Here is a 20,878-nt window from a genome sequence, read left to right as displayed (position 1 = left end):
AACGGTGCCCTGGGAACGGTTTGCCTAGCAACGGAGGGACCCTCAAGAGAAGGCCTGGTTCATAACCATCACGTCACAGATGACCCCATTGATCCCAGCGCCTTCTTAGACTCCCAACATACACTTTCCTGGCCTCCAGTGTTTCCCACTGACGTCTTAAAATCCGTGACCGGCTATGGCATCTCCAGACACTCCTCCCCCATCCTTGATGATCCCCCAGATCCCGCAGATCTCCAGCGTCTACATAGAATTCCAAGGACTTCATCCGACCCGCTACCGATTAACGTTAACCCTAAACATTTCCACATTTCCCACCAACCCTCAGTATGTATCTCCATGACTTCACTATCTTCAACAGTCTCACTTGGTCCTCTAACACCCTCTTATGATTCCAGAATTTCATTGATCCCCACAATGCCCACAGTGTCCCAATGATCCACTAGTAATCTAAAAGCTCTTACTGATCCCAGGAGCCCCCGCTGATTGCCACTGCCCCTCACTTCTGCTGAAGCCACCCTGCCCCCATCACAGAACTTCTTAGACCCATTCTCAGCGGTCTCTCAGATTTCTCACCAGAATGTCCCAGAGTCATCTCACACTCGACAAGTCCTACCATGAAACTGACATCTTCCTCCAAATCCTGCTCCTCTCCTGTGTCCTCATCTTAGAGCTCACGCTCCCATTCCCCCAGTCATCCAGGCTGCAGACCTTCTGGTCTCCCTAGATCTGCATCATCTCCCTTCATCCCTTGCTTCCAGTCCCCAAGCTTTTTGCATTCTGTCAAGTGAAGTCCTCTTTTCCAGTCCCTTTCTCTGCATATCCCGGTCCAAAATCCTCCTCTCCTCCTGGGGCCCTCTCAGCATCAGCCTTATCTCTGCTCCCCTGGACTCCCATCGCACCCTGCCATGTACACTCCATTTGGCATCTAGAGAGGTCTTTCTAAAACATGAATGTGAGTGGGGCCTTCCCTTGCTCCAAGGCCATCTGTGTCTCCCTTTTGCTCTCACAACAAAGTCAAGCCCTGAGTGATCTGCTCCTGCCAGTCTCTCTTTCCAACCTCATCCCTCACCACTCACTCCTCACACCATGTCCTAAACATGGAGATTCAGGAAATTACCTCGACACAACGCTTTCTTGCCCTTGGGTCTTTTCACATGCTGTTACCTCTGCTTGGAATGCTCTTCCCCACTCTGTTCTGGACACTTTAAGTGTCAATTCAGGAGCTCTGTCCGTCCTCGGGGCTCCCCTGTCTGGGTTGTCACTGCCGAGGATGTGTCTGTCTCTCCCATAGAGAGCGAGTCCCGGGAAAGCAGAGCTGGGGCTGCTTGGCCACCTCTGTGTCCCCAGTGCAGGGCTGGGCCAACAGAAGGCACTTCAGTAGTCGTCTGCGGTCCATGATGAAGGAATAAATGACACAGATAGGAGACACGATGCTGGGCAATGTCTGTTCCCAGCAGAGCCCAACAGCCCTGACTTGGGAGGCCATGTCAACAAAAGAATGAAGACCTTGGCCATAAGCCGTGGGGAAATTTTATTTAGAGCAGTTACCTTCCTCTTCTACCCCTGCCCTCCGGGGGCAGAAAGCAAACCAACTGTGAACAAAACAACCCATCACTCACTATGTATAAGGGAAACCTGCGATCTACCTGTTCAGGGGATGGGGCTAGGGGCCCCCCTTCAGTCATCCAGGTCCTCATCCTCGTCTTCCTCCTCATCTTCCTCCTCTTCTTCTGCGGCCGCCAGGGCCTGCTCCTGGGCTGCCTTGAGGGCCTGTTCCTCCTCCACCGTGGGGTCACTCATCTCCATGATGTCGGGGCTGCTAGGGTACTCATGCTGAATGGGGGCTGGCAGGGGTGGGTTGAAGTTCTCGGGACTGTACTTGTGGCCCCAGCCAATGTAGATGTTCTCGAACTTCCTGGAAAGTCAGAGAGACACTGGGAAATCCTCCCTCCCTTGAAGGCCTTGAAGACCCAGCCCGGACTTTTACTGGAGATGGGACCCCGTTTGGGCACAGCCAACTGCAGAGCAGTGGCTGGTGGGTCATCTGTGCCCACGGGATTTCTCTGTGTGTTCTTCAGTTGTTATTGAACATCTGTCTCCTAAAAGTGCCAGGCGTGCCTAGAGTTGCTCTTTGTAACAGCATGTGGAGCCCTTGGGCACTTGACATGTGGCCAGTGGGACCAGAGCTGAGTTTCTAATTAATATTTGATTTTCCAGTTTTACCCACAATTTCTTCTTCGGTCCCCCTGGTTATTTAGGAGTATGGTAATTTCTGCATATCTGGGAAATTCTCCCAAATTCCTTCTGTTTTTGATTTCTAATTTCTTTTTTTTCAAGATTTTATTTGCTGGGGTGCCTGGGTGACCCAGTGGGTTAAGCCTCTGCCTTCAGCTCAGGTCATGATCCCAGGGTCCTGGGATTGAGCCCCACATCGGGGTCTCTGCTCAGCGGGGAGCCTGCTTCCCCCTCCACACTCTCTGCCTGCCTCTCTGTCTACTTGTGATCTCTGTCTATCAAATAAATAAACAAAATCTCTTTAAAAAGATTTTATTTGTTTGTTTGTCAGAGAATGAGAGAGAGCACAAGCAGGGGAGCAGTAGGCAGAAGGAGAGGGAGAAGCAGACTCCCCACTGAGCAGGGAGCCCAATGTGAGGCTTGATCCCAGGACCCTGGGATCATGATCTGAGCCAAAGGCAGATGCTTAACCCACTGAGCCACCCAGACATCCCTGATTCCTAATTTCATTCCAGTATGGCCAGAGAACATATTTTGGACCATCAATATCTGGGTATATTTATCTAGACTTGTTTCATGGCCTGGTATATGGTCTAGTCCTGGGGCCTGTTCCGTGAACACTTTGAGGAGAATGTGTGTTCTTGCTGTTGTTGGAGTGAATTTTATTGCATTGTAATGAATTTAAATTTAAGCAATACAACTGATACTCAGTTTGGTTGCTGGAAAATGTCTAAGCAGGTCCGGGACAACTCGAGTACATGAATCTACTTTCTCAACTACAAATTTTGTGAGATCTGAATACAGGCCAAGTACTTCTGAGGACAAGGTAGTTTCAAACGGAATGTATGCTGTAAGTGTCAATTTCACACCAGATTCTGAAGTCGTGGTATGAAGATAAAAGACAGAATGTAAAATAGCTTGTTGATTTTGACGTTGTTGCTTTCACATTGTGATAATAACATTTAGGATATTTAGGGTGAAATAAAATAAATTATTAAAATGAATTTTACCTGTTTTTACTCTTGGACATAGCTAGTAGTAGAAAATCTTCAAAAAAATAAAAAACTTTAAAGAGTAAAAAAAAGCTCTTGAAAAAATTAAAGAAAAAACAAAGTTTAAAATGATGCAGGCGGCTCATATTTCATTTGTGTTGGACAGCGCTTGTCTGGATATGGGGACCCAGCAGAAAACACATTAAGCAAGAATCCCTGCGGTGGTGCCTACATTCTAGGAGGAGGAGACTGGTAATAAACAAGAACATAACTGGTCAGGTCCAAGCCCTGCCAGTCCACCTGTTCCCAGAATTTTAACTAGAGGAGGAAATGGGAGCAAAGGAGGGGGGCTGGGAGGTAGGGAGAGGGGCAGAGAGGAGAATCCAGGGGGAAGAAAGAGGGATGGAGAGTTTGCCATGGGCGCTCTGAGGCTTTGCCCTGTATCCCCGCCTTGCTGTTCCTGAGACAATTGTTTTCCTCCAGGAATTCCTTGGGAGCCTTCAAATATGCTGCCTCCTTGGAAGCCTCACCAGGGCAGTTGAGCTTGCTAGGAAGATGGACTCTTGGGCCCCAGCCCCACTCCCATGCCACCAGAACCTGCCCTTAACCAGATCCCTGGGGTCCTGTGCACTCACATCTGGGAAGCTCTGGTCTAGAATGTTCTCTACCTGTATTTCCCCATTAGTTTCTCTTTCCCCTAGAGATTTCATGTAAAGATCGCTCTTTCCAGGAACCCTATTTTGACCCCCTTAAGATGAGACTTTGGAGCTGCAATTGGTCACTGAACTGTCTGTCCCTAGTGTAACAGGGTATTTTTTGGCTGGGGGGAGGGGTGTTATATTATTAATGTCGGCACTTCCTCTGTCTGCCTTCAGGGGCAGGATCCACATCGCCTTTTCAATAAAGGGCCTGGGACCTAGCATACAGCTGGCAGACAAGGACATCCAAGAGTCTTTTATAATGAAAAAAAAAAAAAAAAAAAGAAGGAAGAAACGTGGATGATTGGAGGCATGGATGATTGAGTGGTGGGTGGATGGGTGAAGGATGGCTGGATGAGTGGAGTTCCAAATTTGGATCTTTTGCTTTCAGAAAGATGTTGGCAGGGTGCCTGACTTGCTCAGTTGATGGAGCATGTGACTTTTGATCTAGGGGTTGTGAGTTCGAGCCCTGTGTTGGGTGTTGAGATCACTTAAGAATAAAATCTTAGAGGGGCCTGGGTGGCTCAGTTGGTTAAGCATCTGCCTCCAGGTCATGATCCCAGGGTCCTGAGATCGAGCCCCACATCAGGCTCCCGGCTCCATGGGGAGTCTGCTTCTCCCTCTCCCCGTGCCCCAGCTCTTGCTCTATCCCTTTCTCTCTCTATGTCATGCTCAAGCTCTCTCCAATAAATAAATGAAATCTTTTTTTTTTTTAAAGAATGTTATTTATTTGACAGAGATCACAAGTAGGCAGAGGAGGCAGGCAGAGAGAGAGAGGAAAGCAGGCTGTCTGCTCAGCGGGGAGAGCAGAGAGCTCGATGTGGGGCTCGATCCCGGGACCCTGAGATCATGACCTGAGCCGAAGGCAGAGGCTCAACCCACTGAGCCACCCAGGCGCCCCATGAAATCTTTTTTTAAAAAAGATTTTATTTATTTATATGACAGACAGAGATCACAAGTAGGCAGAGAGGCAGGCAAAGAGAGAGAGGAGGAAGCAGGCTCCCCGCTGAGCAGAGAGCCTGATGTGGAGCTCGATCCCAGGACCCTGGGATCATGACCTGAGCCAGAGGCAGAGGCTTAACCCACAGAGCCACCCAGGCGCCCTGTTAAACGAAATCTTTAAAATCTTTAAAAAATAAAACCTTAGGGACTTCTGGGTGGCTCAGTCGTTAATGCGTCTGCCTTCAGCTCAGGTCGTGATTCCATGGGCCTGGGATTGAGTCCTGTGTGGGGTTCTCTGCTCAGCAGGAAACCTGCTTCTCTCTCTCCCACTTCCCCTGTTTTTGTTCCCTGTCTCGCTGTGTCTCTGTCAAATAAATAAATAAAATCTTAAAAAAAAAAAAAAAAAAGAAAGAAAGAAAGACGTTGGCAAATGAGGGTGTGGCCAGAAGAAGGGGGTTGGCAAAAGCAAGCGAGACTCTTCCCTGTTTCTGGCGGGGGAAAAAATTGCCAAGAACGTAAAGTATCAAGATTACGTGAAACCTCATCATGGGATCCAACACAGTCCAGGTTTACCGGAGATGCAACAGGAAAACCTATGACAACGTCTCATGCCACCTGGTGGACAGAGTCAGTAAATGCACCCGCCCCGTGGCGGCGGAGGGCCCTCCCTGAGCCGCTAAGCAGGGATGTGCCTGGTGGGAAAGACTGAGGGACTCTCAGCGTGTAGTAGGTGAGCATCTCAGTGAGCGTGTAGCTGCGGGTGGGAAAATGCAGGAGTGACTTCGACCTGCAGATCTTTTGGAGCAACTGTTGGGGAAGACTTCTGCCCCATAGAAAGAACGGTCTAGGGGGCCCAGGGAAGGAGTTATGTCCCCCAGACACAAGACTCTGTCCCTGTGAGGGCCACCTGAATCCTATCTGGCTCTGTGACCCATATAGCTGAGAAGCATAGGCAGGGAGGACAGAGATCCAAATTTGAATCCTGCATATGTTGTGTGACCTTGAGTCAGTTCCTTCTCCTCTCTGATCCTCCATTCTCTTATCCGAGGGGCTCACACTCCTTGTCCAGGATTTCTCATTTTAGCCCCAATGGAATTCCTGGAGCTGGGTGTGGAGGTCAGGCCTGGGAGCTTCCTGAAGGGGTTCTTCTGATCTCCCCCCTGCCCCCTGCCCTTGGCTTTCTCTGCTGGAAGGGACTAGAAGAAGACCTACTTGCCACTGGCGTAGGCATAGGCCCCTGGCCAAAGGTTGGAGCGCACGACGGCCACGGAGTACTGCGGGCAGAGGCTGCAGGACAGACGGGCGGTCCAGGGAGAGATGTGCATGATTTCTGCAGGGGAGTGGAGAGCACCAGGGAGGTCAGAGCTCCCTCCAGCCCTGCACAGCCCCCCTGGAGGGGAAGCAGAAAGAGGGGATAGAGCAGAGGAGGAGGATAGGGAGGGGCATGGAGGGAACTGTGGCTGGCTCTAGATCACTTTCTTGCTGTGTGGCCTCAGTTAGCCACTGCACCTGTCCGAGCCTCAGTGACCACACCTAAGAAGTGGGTATCCTTATTTCACCTGCCTTGCAGGAGCTGCTATGATCTCCCTTCCGGGCTGGTCATTGATCTGGACCAGGGTTCGGAGGGTACAGTTCAAGCCCTGGGCTCCTGGAAATCTGGGTTCAAATTTGGGTTCTATCCACTCACCCACTCTCAGCCTCTCCTTGTCTCTTCCTACACATGCCTGAGGCTCTGACCTCAGGAAATTCCTCTCCAGACTTCCAAAATCCAGCTTTGGTCCTGGTTCCTTTGTGGAAAGCCTCTCTAACTCGACTCTCTCTCTCTCTCTCCCCAAATCCACACAGGACTCGAAAGTTCATAACCCCCCGATCCAGGACATCGCCATGTGCCATCACAAGACAGATGTGTCCCCATAACCCCACAAGGGAGGTGCTGTCATCAGGCCCGTGTTATAGAGGAGAGAACCACTGAGGTTCAGATAGACGCCCCCACCTCGCAGTCTTGCTGTCCCTCCCACTTTCTCGCCAGGCCGGTAAGACTTGTTACCTGCATCTTCTGAGAGCGGGGTCAGCAGTGGGGGTCCGACCTCCTGCTCCACCTCCTCCACCCCCTCATCCGCCTTCTCTTCCTCCTCCCCCAGCTCCTCTTCCTCTTCCAGCTTCTGCAAAGGGTTCACCCAGGTGCAGCGGCCCTGGGGGTGGGAGCGGGGAAAGGGGAAGGTCAGTCAACACCCCTGGTGGACAGAGCCTGGCTTGCACTCTGGGAGGAGGTGAGGGGCCAGGAAGGACACTGGGCACTGGCCATGTCTTTGGCAACCAGGGATGGGCAGGAGGACAGGGTTATTCACACAGGTCAGGGGAGGGAGGACAGGCTGAGAGAGCTGTAGTGGTGAGGCGGAGACCGCGGCCACCTGCTAGCTATGTGGTTCCCATCTGGGCAGTCTTTCATTCATTTATTGTACATTTAATGAGTGCTTAGTATATACAGGTAGGTGCTGGGGATCCTTGAGAGAAGAGACCACCCCCGAAACCTCTGCCTGTGGAGCTGACATTCAGCAGCCCATATGATCCTCTGTTTGCTCCTCTGTGAAATGGGGATGTCATAGGGGCCTCTCTCATTGGACTGCTCTTGGGGTCCATGAGGCACTGGAGGGCTGATCCACAGAGCCAACTTCAGTTGCCTCCAGCATGAGATAGGAGCGGCCGTTATAACGATTTCAAAAGGAGTTATTCGGGTTCAATAAAACATCGCCAGGGTCAATAAAGTTTCGTTGAATGAACAAATGAATGAATGAAAAGTTCCTAGCACACAGCTAGGAACTATGTTTCCTTGAATGAGTGAATGAATGAATATAAAGTCAGACTAGTCCAGCATTCCAGAAAGGCGGGTCCTCGGTTTCTTATCCATAATTCCCAAACCTGAAAACTGTGAAAACCAAGAGTTGCTTTCCTGCACCCTTTGGCAGCAAGTCCGGCCTGCTGCAAGCGGCAGCAGCAAGCGGCTTTCAGTTTTGCAGCAGAAATAAAGACTTGGAGGATAGCGGTGTGTGCGCTGTGTCGCCTTTTTAAAATCTGAAAAATGCAGGCCACCAAGATGTGCCTGGTCCCAGAAGGTTTCTTTTTCTTTTTCTTTTTTTAATTTATTTATTTATTTGGCAGAGAGACACAGTGAGAGAGGGAACACAGACAGGGGGAGTGGGAGAGGGAGAAGCAGGCTTGCCGCTGAGCAGGGAGCCCAATGCCGATGCCGGGCTGGATCCCAGGACCCTGGATCATGACCTGAGCTGAAGGCAGATGCTTGACGACTAAGCCACCCAGGTGTCACCCCAGGAGGTTTCTGACAGGGGCACCGACAGGTGACACAGGGCCCGCAAATAGATGGGGGGTTAGGGGAGGAGGCTGGAGTCAGGATCCGGGGACCAGGGAGGGGGAAGCTTGGGTCCCCAGGCCTCACCTGTGGCAGAATGTGCTGTGTATGATGCACCCAGTTCGCCATGGAGTCCACCAGCTCGAGCACCGGGATGCCCTCAAAGTCGGGGTTCTCCTCGTAGGAGTCACGCCCCGCACCACCCTCCTCCTCCTCATCTCCCTCTTCCTCGCTGAACTGGTAGAAGCCCAGCGGGCTGATGTGCGTGGCAGCGGAGATGCGGGCGATCTGGGCCCGCAGGTAGTTGGCCTCGTTGCCGGGGAAGGGCGGGAAGCTGATGATGGGGGCATCCAGGTAGCCCGTGAAGAACTTCTTTATCTTGCGGGCCTGCACGATCTGGAGGGGCGTGACGTGTGGCAGCCGCGTCCACGGCCGGCCTGGCTCATTGCACACGAAATACAGGTACTTGTTGGTGCCCGAGCGGCTCTCCTCCTTAGGGACGATGGGTGGTGGCCTCCACATGGGCTTGGGGATCACGTCAGTGACCTTCTCCTCGTCCTCCTCGCCCTCCTCCTCACCGTGCGGATCCAGGCCCTCCCCGCCCTCCATCATCTCCTCCACCTCCTCCTCCTCCCCTTCCTCCTCGCCCTCCCGGAACTCCACCTCCGCCACCAGGTAGCTGCGGCTGAGTCCCAGGATCTTGCCCCAGAAGCGGCAGGTGTGGATGGGCTGTTGCTCCACCAGCTGCTTCAGGGCCATGAAGATGCGGAAACTCTCATCGGAGCTCAGGCCCACACCGGCCTGCTCGAAGTAGAAGGCCGTCTCCATGATGTTGGGTACTGCTGTCTCAGCCTGCAGGGGTGGGGTGGAGGGCAGAGGGAGGAAGTCTGAAGCCCCGCTCCCTAGCCTGACTCTTCTAAAATCCAGAGAAGTGAACTGCTCTGTAACCCAGCTGCTCATGTGGCCACTGTTGGTCAGTGAGATGAATGTAGGGGCAAGTCCTTGGGGAGGATGTCCGTTATAGGAAGAGAAAAGGCAAAACAACAGCAACAACAGGAACAACAGCAACAACAAACCACTAGGAGAAAATCCATTTCTCCTTCATCCTTTCCTCTTCTTTCGCCTGGAATGGGTGTGAGATCTGGAGGCACAGCAGCTATTTTGGAACCATGGGGTAACAAAAAATCCCATATCCTAATGATGGTAGAGCTGAAAGGTGGAAACCACTTGTCCCCAGTGGCATCACTGAACTGCCTTACCTCCCTGGCCTTCTTGTTCTATGGAACAAAGAGGCCACTTTTAGTCATGTTTTCTGTTACTTGCACCCAAATGCACCCCTAATAGATATCCCAAATCATAGAGCAAATTAAGGGAAGAGGCAGGTCCTGAACCCAGGAATCAATGATGTTGGAGGATGGAAGTGATAAGTCTTGCCCTCACTGCCCCCTCCTTCACCATTTACTTTGTTCAGGGAGACAGAGGGGGGGACAGAGAGACTGGGGAGGGCAGAAAGGGAGTGAGAACAAGCAAGTCAAGGGCTGAGACTAGAATACAGTGAGGTTTGAGCCCAACCACCCCCACAACCACATGGGCCATAAGGGTGAACCCAGTAATTTTTCATTTAGTCAGTTCAGACATCTTTATTAAAGACTCAGTGCAGGGGGCACCTGGGTGGCTCAGTGGGTTAAAACCTCTGCCTTTGGCTTAGGTCATGATCCCAGGGTCCTGGGATCGAGCCCCACATCAGGCTCTCTGCTTAGCAGGGAGCCTGCTTTCTCCCCTCTCTCTCTGCCTGCCTCTCTGCCTACTTGTGATCTCTCTGTCAAATAAACAAATAAAATACTAAAAAAAAAGACTCAGTGGGAGGGGTGCCTGGGTGGCTTAGTCAGTTGAGTATCTGACTCTTGGTTTCGGCTTTGGTTATGATCTTGGGGTCCTGGGATCCAGCCCCACGTGGGGCTCCATGCTCAGCTCTGAGTCTGTTTGTCCCTCTCCCTCTGCTCTTCCCTCTATGAACACGTGCTCTTTCTCAAACAAATAAATAAAATCTTTATAAAAAATTTAAAAAAATAGGGACACCTGGATGGGCTCAGTTGGCTCAGGTCATGATCCCGGAGTCCTGGGATCGAGTCCCGCACCGGGCTGCCAGCTCCACGGGGAGTCTGCTTCTCCCTCTGACCTTCTCCTCGATCATGCTCTCTCTCACTGTCTCTCTCTCAAATAAATAAATAAATAAAATCTTTAAAAAAAATAAAGACGCAGTGGATGCCAGTCCCAGGCTAGGGCAGGCACTGAGATATATCAGAGAACAAAATACATGAGGTTCTTCCTCATGAGATCAGCCCTTGACCTGCCCTTGACAAACATGACACGTCCAGGAAAAACACATTGCCCAAACCACATGCTCTCCTGGCAGGATTTGAAATCAGAATGGAGAGAGAGGGGGTATGGTAAGTAAAATAATGATTGCCCCCAAAGTTTGTCCAGGCCCCCATCCCTGCACCGGTGCCTTCGTTATATCTTACACCGCAAACATGACTTGCAGGTGTGATTAAATTAAGGATCTGGAGATGGGGACATCTTCCTGCATGATCCGGGTTGGCCCAATGTAATCACAAGGGTCTTGATAAGTGAAAGAGGAAGGCAGGAGGGTCAGAGAGGATGTGATGACAGAAGCAGAAATCAGACTGAGAGATTGAAGGTGCTGTGCTGCTGGCTTTGAAGCTAGAGACAGACCCAGGATGAAGGAACGTGTGCTGCTTCTAGAAGCTGGAAAAGGCTAGGAGATGGTCTTTCTTCAAGAGCCTCCATTAGGAGGGCAACCCTGCCGACCTTGACTTTAGCTTTGGCAACACCAAGTCAGAGTGGACTTCGGACCTCCAGAACTATGAGGTGGAACGTTCTGTTGTCCTAAGCCATGAAGTTTGTTAGAGCACCAACAAGAGACAAATACAGGTCCCAATGGCTGAAGGTGAAACAGGTTAAATGTGGGAGCCACACGGCAGATGACTGAGACTTTGTGTCCACAGTAACCTTTCGTAAGGACACTAGTCCTATTGGATTAGGGGTCACCCTATTCCAGAATGACCCCATCTTAACTAATTACATCTACAGTGACCCTCCTTCCAGATAAGTTCCCATTCTGCAGGACCTGGGTGAGTGATACTTCTCCCCGCATTAGAATTTTTGGTGGAGGAACAACCCAGAACAGATGGCTGGTGTAAATACGATGGTGGTGATGTTTCAATCACACCAGTTGCTGCGAAAGATTTGGTGACAAACCTCCTGATGGAAATAGGCATACTGTTGTTCACAAGTGTTTGAAGCCCCTCTCCAAAGAGGAATGACACGCTCACCCATCCCCCACCTCCACTGCACTCAGGAGGGGCTGTGTCACTTGCTCTGGCTTCTTGAAACAGCAGGGACAGGGACACCTGTCACAGCCAGACAGCAGCTGTAAGAACCAATTTGAGGTTTGATATGCTCTCTTTCTCCCCCCTAAGGGTGGAAACCTGTGGCACAATGCAAACCCCATTTCCCTGAGTTCTCAAGCGGCTGATGCGCAGAAACCTTTGGCCAGCTCTGCATGGGCAGGAGATGTGAGTGAGAACTAAGCTGTGTCCTTTGAAGCCACAGAGACTGTGGTGCTGTTTGTTATCTCAGCTGGATGGGGCACACCCCAGCATTCTGGTACTTTCCCTCAGTCATGAACATGATGCGAAAGCTTGTTTTCCTAATTGATGTGGACACCAGCAAGTCAGGGAGGGCTGAATCAAACTTAATTCTAAGACACTTTGCTGGTGGGAAGGAAGATATGGGAATGAGTGTAGGAAACTCTCTTGGGAGTGTGTGCTTGGCCCATGAGCCAGTGGCCATCACCCTCTTTCTGGGAATCCCCCTCCCATCCATATAGCAATGAAGTATCCTCTCTAGCCATGTGTAAATGATTATGCCTCCATCCTGGCACTGTTGATTGGAGCAAGAGTGGAAAACTGACCTGAAAGGACAGATCAGACTCTGCTTCTCTCCCTACCACTTGTCTCCACCTGTAATGTGTAACTGAGTCGGAGAAAAAGTACAGCTAGCATTCCCCCTGCCTAGAAATTACTCCTTTTGGTATCACTGGGTTTGAACCCAGATTCTGTGGCCAGATTCTTTCTTCTTTTCTTCCTCCCAGGTTCCAGGAAGATCCCATCTGTGGTCTGGAAGAAATGATTTCATAGGGACAACTGGATGGAAGTTTTAAAAAGTGAATTCAGGCGCTATGGCGCAGCCGTATGCTGCAAGGTGCGGGGGTCCAGGAGGAGAGAAGGGCAGAAGTGAAGGATGGGCACTGGGATCTCTGAAGCTCTGCCAGAGGCCCAGCCACATCTCTGCCCTTGACTTGGAAAGGGTCGGTCAGCCCTGCCAGCCCGCTGAGCCAGCACCATCTGCACGCCCCTTTTCTGTTGCTCCCAGGTCACTTTCCCAGTCTCCCTTGCAGCCAGGGATGGTCGCGTGACTCAATCTGGCCAACAAGATGCAAGCAGAGGTCTTCTGAGAGGCTTCTAGGAAACTTCTACTCTCAATTTTAAAACTTCATTTTTAAAATTTTTATTTTTAAAAATTTGTTTAGGGGCGCCTGGGTGGCTCAGTGGGTTAAAGCCTCTGCCTTCGGCTCAGGTCATGATCCCAGGGTCCTGAGATAGAGCCCCACATCGGGTTCCCTGCTCAGCAGAGAGCCTGCTTCCCTCTCTCTCTCTGCCTGCCTCTCTGCCTACTTGTGATCTCTGTCAAATAAATAAATAAAATCTTGAAAAAAATTTATTTACTTTAAAAAAGATTTTATTTATTTACTTGACACAGAGAAAGAGACCATATCCTGAGCAGAAGGCAGATGCTTAACTGACTGAGCCACCCAGGTGCCCCTAAAGGTATTTTTTGCTTTGTTTTGGTTTTAAATTTTAGAGAAAGAGCATGAGCAGAAGGCAGAGAGAGAGGGAGAGAGAATCTCAAGCAGACTGTGTTGAGCATGGAGCTCAACCGGAAGCTCAATGCCATGACCATGAGATCACGACCTTGAACCAAAACAAGAGTCAACACTTAACCAACTGGGCCACTCAGGGGTCCCTAGTTTACTTATTTTTTTTAGTAATCTCTACCCCCAACATGGGGTTCAAACTCACAGCCCTGAGATCAAGTTGTAGGCTCCTCTGACTAGCCAGCCAGGCACCTCCCACAGTTTCTTTTTAAAAAGGGGAGACACACAAAGAGAAGCTCCCTTCCTCCCTTTTTGGGGCACCGGTGCGAGGATATGATGTCTGAAGCCGCCACAACCATTTTCTGAACATTAAGTGATGAGCTCAAGGACCAAACGTGGACCAAGCATAGAGGAGGAAAGAGCCGGGATTCTTCATGATCTCACAGAGAAGATGCCCCAACTCTGCCCACTCTTGGCCAAGTGAAGTAATTAAACGTCTTGCTGAAATGTTTGGTCCACTTTAATGAACATTTGCACCCAAAAGTAAGCCTGACTGACTGTGTTGGCCGGAGATGGGATTTATACCCAGGGCTTCTACGATACTGAAAACTGTTCTCTTGGTACAGAAACAGGGAAGGCAGTTGGGAATGGGGGAGAAGACAGCCTTCAGTGTCCCTTCCCGGGGGCACCGCCTTGTCAGCTGTGGACTGCTTGCACCTGGATATCAGGTGTGAGAAAACCTTCTCTCTCATTTTAAGCAATTGTTTCCCAATTCTGCCACATCATCTATTTCCTGCCTTAATGTGATCTGTGCCATCAAAAAGTACAGGAAATTGTTAGTTTTTGGAATGTGATGCAGTAATACTAAGGTTAGTCTGAAATTATTTTTTTAAAGATTTATTTATTTATTTACAGAGAGAAATCACAAGTAGATGGAGAGGCAGGCAGAGAGAGAGAGGGAAGCAGGCTCCCTGCTGAGCAGAGAGCCCGATGCGGGACTCGATCCCAGGACCCTGAGATCATGACCTGAGCCGAAGGCAGCGGCTTAACCCACTGAGCCACCCAGGCGCCCTGAAATTATTTTTTTTAAAGTTTTTTTAAAATTTATTTGACAGACAGAGATCACAGGTAGGCAGAGAGGCAGGCAGAGAGAGAGGAAGGAAAGCAGGCTCCCTGCTGAGCAGAGAGCCCGATGAGGGTCTCCATCCCAGGACTCTCGGATCATGACCTGAGCCGAAAGCGGAAGCTTTAACCCACTGAGCCACCCAGGCGCCCCTGAAATTATTTTTTAAAAGGTATTATTTATTTATTTTGAGAGAGAGCATGAGAGAACAAGTGGCGGGAGGGACAGAGGGAGAGGGAAAGAGAGAACCCCAAGCAGGTTCCACGCTGAGCGTGCCCAAAGTTAGCCTGAACTTACAAATGCAAGAATAATTAGCCTCCTTTATGAAACAGAGGCCCGGGGCCGGGGAGCTCTGTGCTATCAAACAGCCGAACCTGCTATGCAGCAGTTGTATGCAGCGGGCAGGAGATTTCTAAAGCAAAAAACCATCCACAGAGCGAAGGTGAAGAACAGAGAATCCACAAACCGGTCGAGTCCATATAGGTGTAAAAAAATCACAGAGATGGCATTTCAAAGGAGGGCGTAAGGAAAGGATGCATTTTCCCACAAGGGCTGTTGGGGATCATGGTCAGCGACTTAGAAGAAATAGAAAAAGGGAAATGAGAGCCTCATCTCCTGTCAGAAAAATAAATAGGAAAAGCTGAATCGCGGATTTCTTTAAGTCTCTTTCTTTAAGTCTGCACAGGCCACAAACGCCCACAATTTTGCCAGTTTGCAGACCTCCGATTAAGAATACCAGCTCCGGGCGCCTGGGTGGCTCAGTGGGTTAAGCCGCTGCCTTCGACTCAGGTCATGATCTCAGGGTCCTGGGATTGAGTCCCGCATCGGGCTCTCTGCTCAGCAGGGAGCCTGCTTCCCTCTCTCTCTCTCTCTGCCTGCCTCTCCGTCTACTTGTAATTTCTCTCTGTCAAATAAAATCTTAAAAAAAAAAAAATACCAGCTCCAAGTTCTTAAGGGGGTGGGGCCTTGAGGGACCAGGCGTTCGAAGGGGCGGAGTCTCACGGCCAATAAAATTTCAAGGGGGCGGAGCCTCGAGTGCCGCCGGGTTCTAAGGGGGCGGGGCCTCTAGGAGCAAATCCTTCTAAGGAGGCGGGTCCTTGAGGGACTTGAATTAGGCGCAGACAAGACCTGGGGGTAGGGGAGGAACTGCTTAGAACCCAGTTCTAGGGGCACCTGGGTGGCTCAGTGGGTTAAAGCCTCTGCCTCAGCTCAGGTCATGATCCCAGGGTCCTGGAATCAAGCCCCGATGCGGGGCTCTTTGCTCCGTGGAAAGCCTGCTTCCTCCTCTCTCTCTCTGCCTGCCTCTCCGCCTACTTGTGATATCTCTCTGTCAAATAAATAAATAAAATCTTTAAAAAACAAAACAACAACCAAAAAAACAACCCAGTTCTAAGTGGGTGGGGTCTCCTGAGGAGAAACGATCTGAAATTCAAACCCATATTCCCGGGTAGAACTTCGTGCCCAAGCCTAGGGATTTCCACCTGCGCTTTGGTCACCCAAGGGCGCAGTCCTCTATCAGATTGTCGTTCCTCCATTCTCTCACCATCCCACCCCACTATCGTCAGAATCCTGGAGTCTCAGAAGCGTAGACAGAAGTGAGCACAGAGCAAGAGCGACTGCAGATGAGTCAAAGGTTGTATATAGTATGGGCTTTGGAGATCACGGTCCTGCCTTCCTAATGCAGTCCCTGGTACTTCCCACCTTCGTGCCCTCTGAGCCTGTGTCTTTCCTCTATAAATAGGAATAGGTGGCACTTGCCTCGAAGGGTTGTTTTAGGGACAGAATGAGAGCTCTTCAAGCTCTTAGCAGGGGCCTGGGAGATATCAGAATGATCATAAACAGTTCTCAACAAATGTTTCTTGAATGAGTGAAAGAACACTTTACTTGAATTTTCTGCCATTGTCCAATTCTGGAAACGATTGTGTAATTAAATATTCTGAGGACAGTGAAATGTTAAGGGGCCAAGAGTGGAAGAGTTCTTAGAGGGTCTCAACTTAACGAAAGGGGAAACTGAGTCTGGGGGCTGGGGAGCACGTCAGCGTTGAGGGACTCCAGGAGGCAATGGGTTTCACAGAAAATATCTGCAAACCAGATTTATTTTCGGAGGAAGGAGTAGAGAATGGTAAGAGAGACCAGATCCACCTCCATGTAGCCGCAGGAGTGCAGAGGGCCAACTAGCCCTTCTGCTTCAAACACTTCAGGGCACTCCAGGTGCCTCAGGAGAAAGCCTGAGCCCCTTGGCCCGGTATTCAAAGCCCTCTGTGACCTGGTTCTGGACCCCTCCGGCCAGTGCACACACGAAACTGAAACTGTTTGTGTTGCTGGGTCACACTCTGCATTCCCTCCGCTCCAGACCTAAGCACAGGATGTGCATAAACCTGGGCTGGGCCACTGCGGGTCCCGCTGTGCACCCCTCCTACCGGCTCACTTACCACCTCCTCCTCCATCTCCTGCTCGCCCTCGCCTCCCGCGCTGCTCCGAAGGAATAGCCCCTTCTGCCTCTCAGCCATCTCATAGGTGGGCTCCATCTCAGGGTCATCTCGCATGGTGTCCAGCTTGGAGTGGAACCACTCCCATTGCGTGGTGCGGTTCAGTGACTCCAGGATGGACAAGGGGTCCTCGGGCCGCTGGTTCAGGATCTTGGTCAGCAGGTTCACCAGGTGCTCATACCTGCCTCCCCAGGGAGGGAGTGGGAAGTGGGAGACATTACTCGCTCAGCTCAGTGAGTTGCTGTTGTGGGCCCGGCCCTGAGCCTGGCACTGGGGACCCATTAGAGAAAATGTCCCTGCCCCCATGGAGGGGATATTCTGATGATGGAGGCAGACATTAATCAGAGAGGCAGAAATATATAGTGTGTCTTTCTATGAAGACAAAGCAGGGAATGGCACTGGGAATGCCAGGGATAGAAGATGGCTTCCAATTTTAAATAGGGAGGCCAGGGAAGGTCACACCAAGGGGACTTCTAGGCTGAGATCTGAATGACGTGAAGGAAACCATACAGATATTGGGGGTGTTTCGGTCAGAGGGAAAAACTGCTGGATAGACCCTGAGACATTTCATGAGTCTAACAGAATGTTGACAAAACTCAAGGAAACTAGGAGATAGAAACATTCCATGCCAAACTTGCTTAGAAATACAGATGCTACAGGGGTGCCTGCATGGCTCAGCCGGTTAAGCATCTGCCTTCGGCTCAGGTCACAATCCCAGGGCCTTGGGGTTAAGCCCCCTGCTTCTCCCTCTCCCTCTGCTGCTCCCCCTGCTTGTGTTCTCTCTCTGGCTCTCCCTGAAGTAAATGAAAATCTTTTAAAAAACAAATTATAGATGCTGAGGTCCTAACCTAAATGGCACCCAGCAAAAAGTTGCTCTCAGAAAGATGACACACAATAATTAAACTGGGCTAGTAATAGGACTAGGTTGATACTAGAAAAATAGAAAAAAACATACCCATCATGTTAATATGTTAAATATATATATATATATAAGTTGGGGCACCGGGGTGGCTCAGTCAGTTAAGCATCTGACTCATGGTTTCAGTTCAGGTCATGATCTCAAGGGTCATGAGATTGAGTTCCACATCAGGCTCCCCACTCAGCAGGGAGTCTGCTTGGGATTCTCTTCCTCAGCCCTTGCCCCCACTTGTGCACGCTCTCTAAAATAAATAAATAAGTCTTAAATTTCATATATATATATATATAAAATCACCTCAACCAGTGCAGAGAAACTGAGAATATTTAACAGCCATTTATGATTTAAAAAAAAACCCAGCAAACTAGGAATAGAAGGTAATTTTTTATAATCGTATAAAGGGGATCACACTGGAGGTCTCAGCCAATGCAATCTGACACGAAAAAGAAGAGAAAGGTAAAAAGGATTGGAAAGGAGGAAGGAAAAGTGCCATGGTGTGCAGGTGATGTGATTGGGAATGATGAACAGAGGCCCTGAGCTGCGGGTGTGTCTGGTGTGTTGGAGGAACACTGAAGACGTCAGAGTGGCTTTGGTGGAAGAGGGGAGAGAGGTTATAGGGGGAGAAAGGAGGTGGGGTCATGGCTGTATTGTAATGGCTTCTTTGTACCTGAGCCCCAGACTATGCTGGGCACTTGAGAGTTGTGCTGGATTCTCACCCCAGTCACACATCTGAGGAACAATTGTGATCCCTACTCTCCAGATGAGGAAACAGAGACTTAGAAGAGTTGAGGTCATGAGGTCACAGAGTGGCAGCACAGCCAGGATTTGAAACCAGGTTGGTCTAATTTCAAAGCATGTATGTGTAACCCTCTGCTGGATGGAAACCATATGGTGGCGGTCTGGGGTGTGCTGGAGAGCCATCGCTGAATTGGGAAGGGTAAGAAGTCAGACTTTGGCCTTGGCTTTTCAATAGGAGACCTTGAAGTTCCTGAGGCTGGGAACCGTTGAAAAGAGCTACAGATTAATTTTGACTAGACTCTAGAAGCCTGGATAGGGAGCTGACTAGAGATGAAGTTTAGAGAGCCAGTAGGGGCTGAACGGCTGAAAACTATGAACCTACTCCTGAGGGCACTGGGGAGCCATGGCAAGATATGCCCATGGGAAGCATAGGGTTAGTTTTGTACTTGAGCAACATCTGTTATTTCTCCAGCCTTTCTCCTCCCCATTTCTCCCCTGGTTCCAGTCATACCAGCCTCCTTGCTGTTCCTCAAATACTGCAAGCCTTAAAGCCTTTAAACATGCTGTGTCCTATACCTAAACCACTGTACCTCCAGTTACCTCCAAGGTGTTCTCCCTCATCTGCTTCGGGTCCCTGATCAAATGTCACCTCCTCAGAGGCCTTCCTTAACCTCATGCTGTTTAACAGGTACTCCCTAACCCCCCCTTACTCTGCCTTACTTTCCCCCTTAGCATTTTTTTTTTTTAAGATTTTATTTGAAAGAGATAAACAGAGTGGTAGAGGGAGGAGGAGAAGCAGACTCTCTGCTAAGCAGAGAGCCGGATCCCAGGACTCCTGGATCATGACCTGAGCCGAAGGCAGGTGCTCAACTGACTGAGCCATCCAGGCACCCCTCCAGCTTTAGCTCCCATTATCACCTATCATTTGTTATATGTATTGTCCGTTCTCCCAACTAGAATGTAAATTTCATCACGATGTAATGGGGACTGAGAAGTGTACTGACTACAGCTAAGTAGCCTTAGCAAGTGCCTTCCCCAGGCAGAAAAGTTGAGTGGAGAATGGGGCCTTAGGACCCAAATCACGCACATCTGCTGCATCCAACTGTTATCATCTGGGCTATGGGACCTACTTTCTCTGTCTCAGTTTCATCCTCTGTGAAACAGGGACAGTAGGTGTGCTAATCTCAGCTGTGAGAACTGGATGTTAACATCTGGATGGTGGCACAACATCTACTATGTAAATGTTAACTATTATGGGGTGCCTGGGTGGCTCGGTTGGTTAAGTGACTGCCTTTGGCTCATGTCATGATCCTGGAGTCCTGGGATCGAGTTCCACACCAGGTTCCCTGCTTGGCAGAGAGTCTGCTTCTCCCTCTGACCTCTCCCCTCTCATGCTCTCTCAAATAAATAAAACCTTTAAAAAGAAACATTAACTATTACTAGTTTCATCCCAACTGCTAGTCTGAGTCAGATGCCCCTGGAGCAGGCACTGGTTACCCATGAGGGGTGATCCCGTCTGACAGAAGAGACCCCTGGGTCTGAGACAGAGCTTTAGCTGGATGGGGTCTCTCCCTGCCTGCATCCCGCTCCCTCCCCACTCGAGAGCCCCTTCTCACAGGCTGAGGCTGCAGCCAGCGCTGGTCTGCAGCAGGTAGGCCTTGGCATTCTGTAGGGCCAGCTCCCGAGGCTCTGGCTCAGACACCTCCGCACTGAAGGGCATGAAGCCCAGCTCCGAGGGTGAGTACTGGAGGGTTGGGTCATCCCTCATGTAGGGCCCATGCGGGACACCCTGGTCGAACTGTAGGTCTTCTCCCTGGTACATGTTGAACTGGCCCAGGTAGTCGGGCTGCGTCTCCAGGTAAGCAGAGTCCAGTTGCTGGAAGAGGCGGCCTTGGCCCTGCTGTAGTTGCTGCAGCATTAGGCTGACGTTTCGGGCGGCCTGCATCCCACCTTCTTCCATGTAAGGTTGGGACTCGGAAGGAAAGCCCATATTCAGGGACGGGTACTCTACACCACCCAGCTGGGCTTCCTCAGTGGGGTACATCGCCAAGTTCTCCTGTGCGGTCAGGGGGGGCCCTGATGACCAGTCCTGGAGGTTGGTCTGGCTCGCCAGGATCCCTTGACTGCTCTGCACGGCCGGGTCATCAAATGGTGTCTGGGGCACCTCCTCAGAGATGCTGGGCTGGGGTAGACTGAGCTCCCGACTGCGCCGCTGGGGCACCTGGGAACTCCTTCGACTTGAGGGTTGCTGGGGTTGGGGCTCAGGGTCGGGCGATGGGTCCCCCATAGTTTAGAAGAGGTCGCAGACCTCCAGAAGTAAGGCCTGCAGACAGGAAGGCCAGCTCAGTCGCCCGCCTGACCGCACAGGCCCGGTAGCCTCTGCGCCCGCAGAGCCGGTTTCTAAGGAGGGAGGGGGCG

The 20,878-nt window shown here is 50.6% G+C and overlaps 1 protein-coding gene across 1 annotated transcript; it reads right to left on the bottom strand.

The window, feature by feature from the left end:
• Nucleotides 1–1,677: 1,677 nt before the first annotated feature.
• RSPH6A (radial spoke head 6 homolog A) lies at nucleotides 1,678–20,747 on the bottom strand. Its single transcript, XM_044260544.1, has 6 exons — nucleotides 20,077–20,747; nucleotides 16,750–16,987; nucleotides 8,322–9,086; nucleotides 6,915–7,059; nucleotides 6,080–6,197; nucleotides 1,678–1,915 (listed from the first exon to the last, which is right to left on the bottom strand). Exons 1-6 carry the CDS (start codon nucleotides 20,745–20,747, stop codon nucleotides 1,678–1,680), a joined length of 2,175 nt encoding a protein of 724 aa, XP_044116479.1.
• Between the last annotated feature and the right edge of the window lie 131 nt (nucleotides 20,748–20,878).

This window comes from Neovison vison, chromosome 7, assembly GCF_020171115.1.
Source record: "Neovison vison isolate M4711 chromosome 7, ASM_NN_V1, whole genome shotgun sequence".
Taxonomy (NCBI): Eukaryota; Metazoa; Chordata; class Mammalia; order Carnivora; family Mustelidae; genus Neogale; species Neogale vison.
This window is presented reverse-complemented; position numbering and strand designations above follow the sequence as displayed.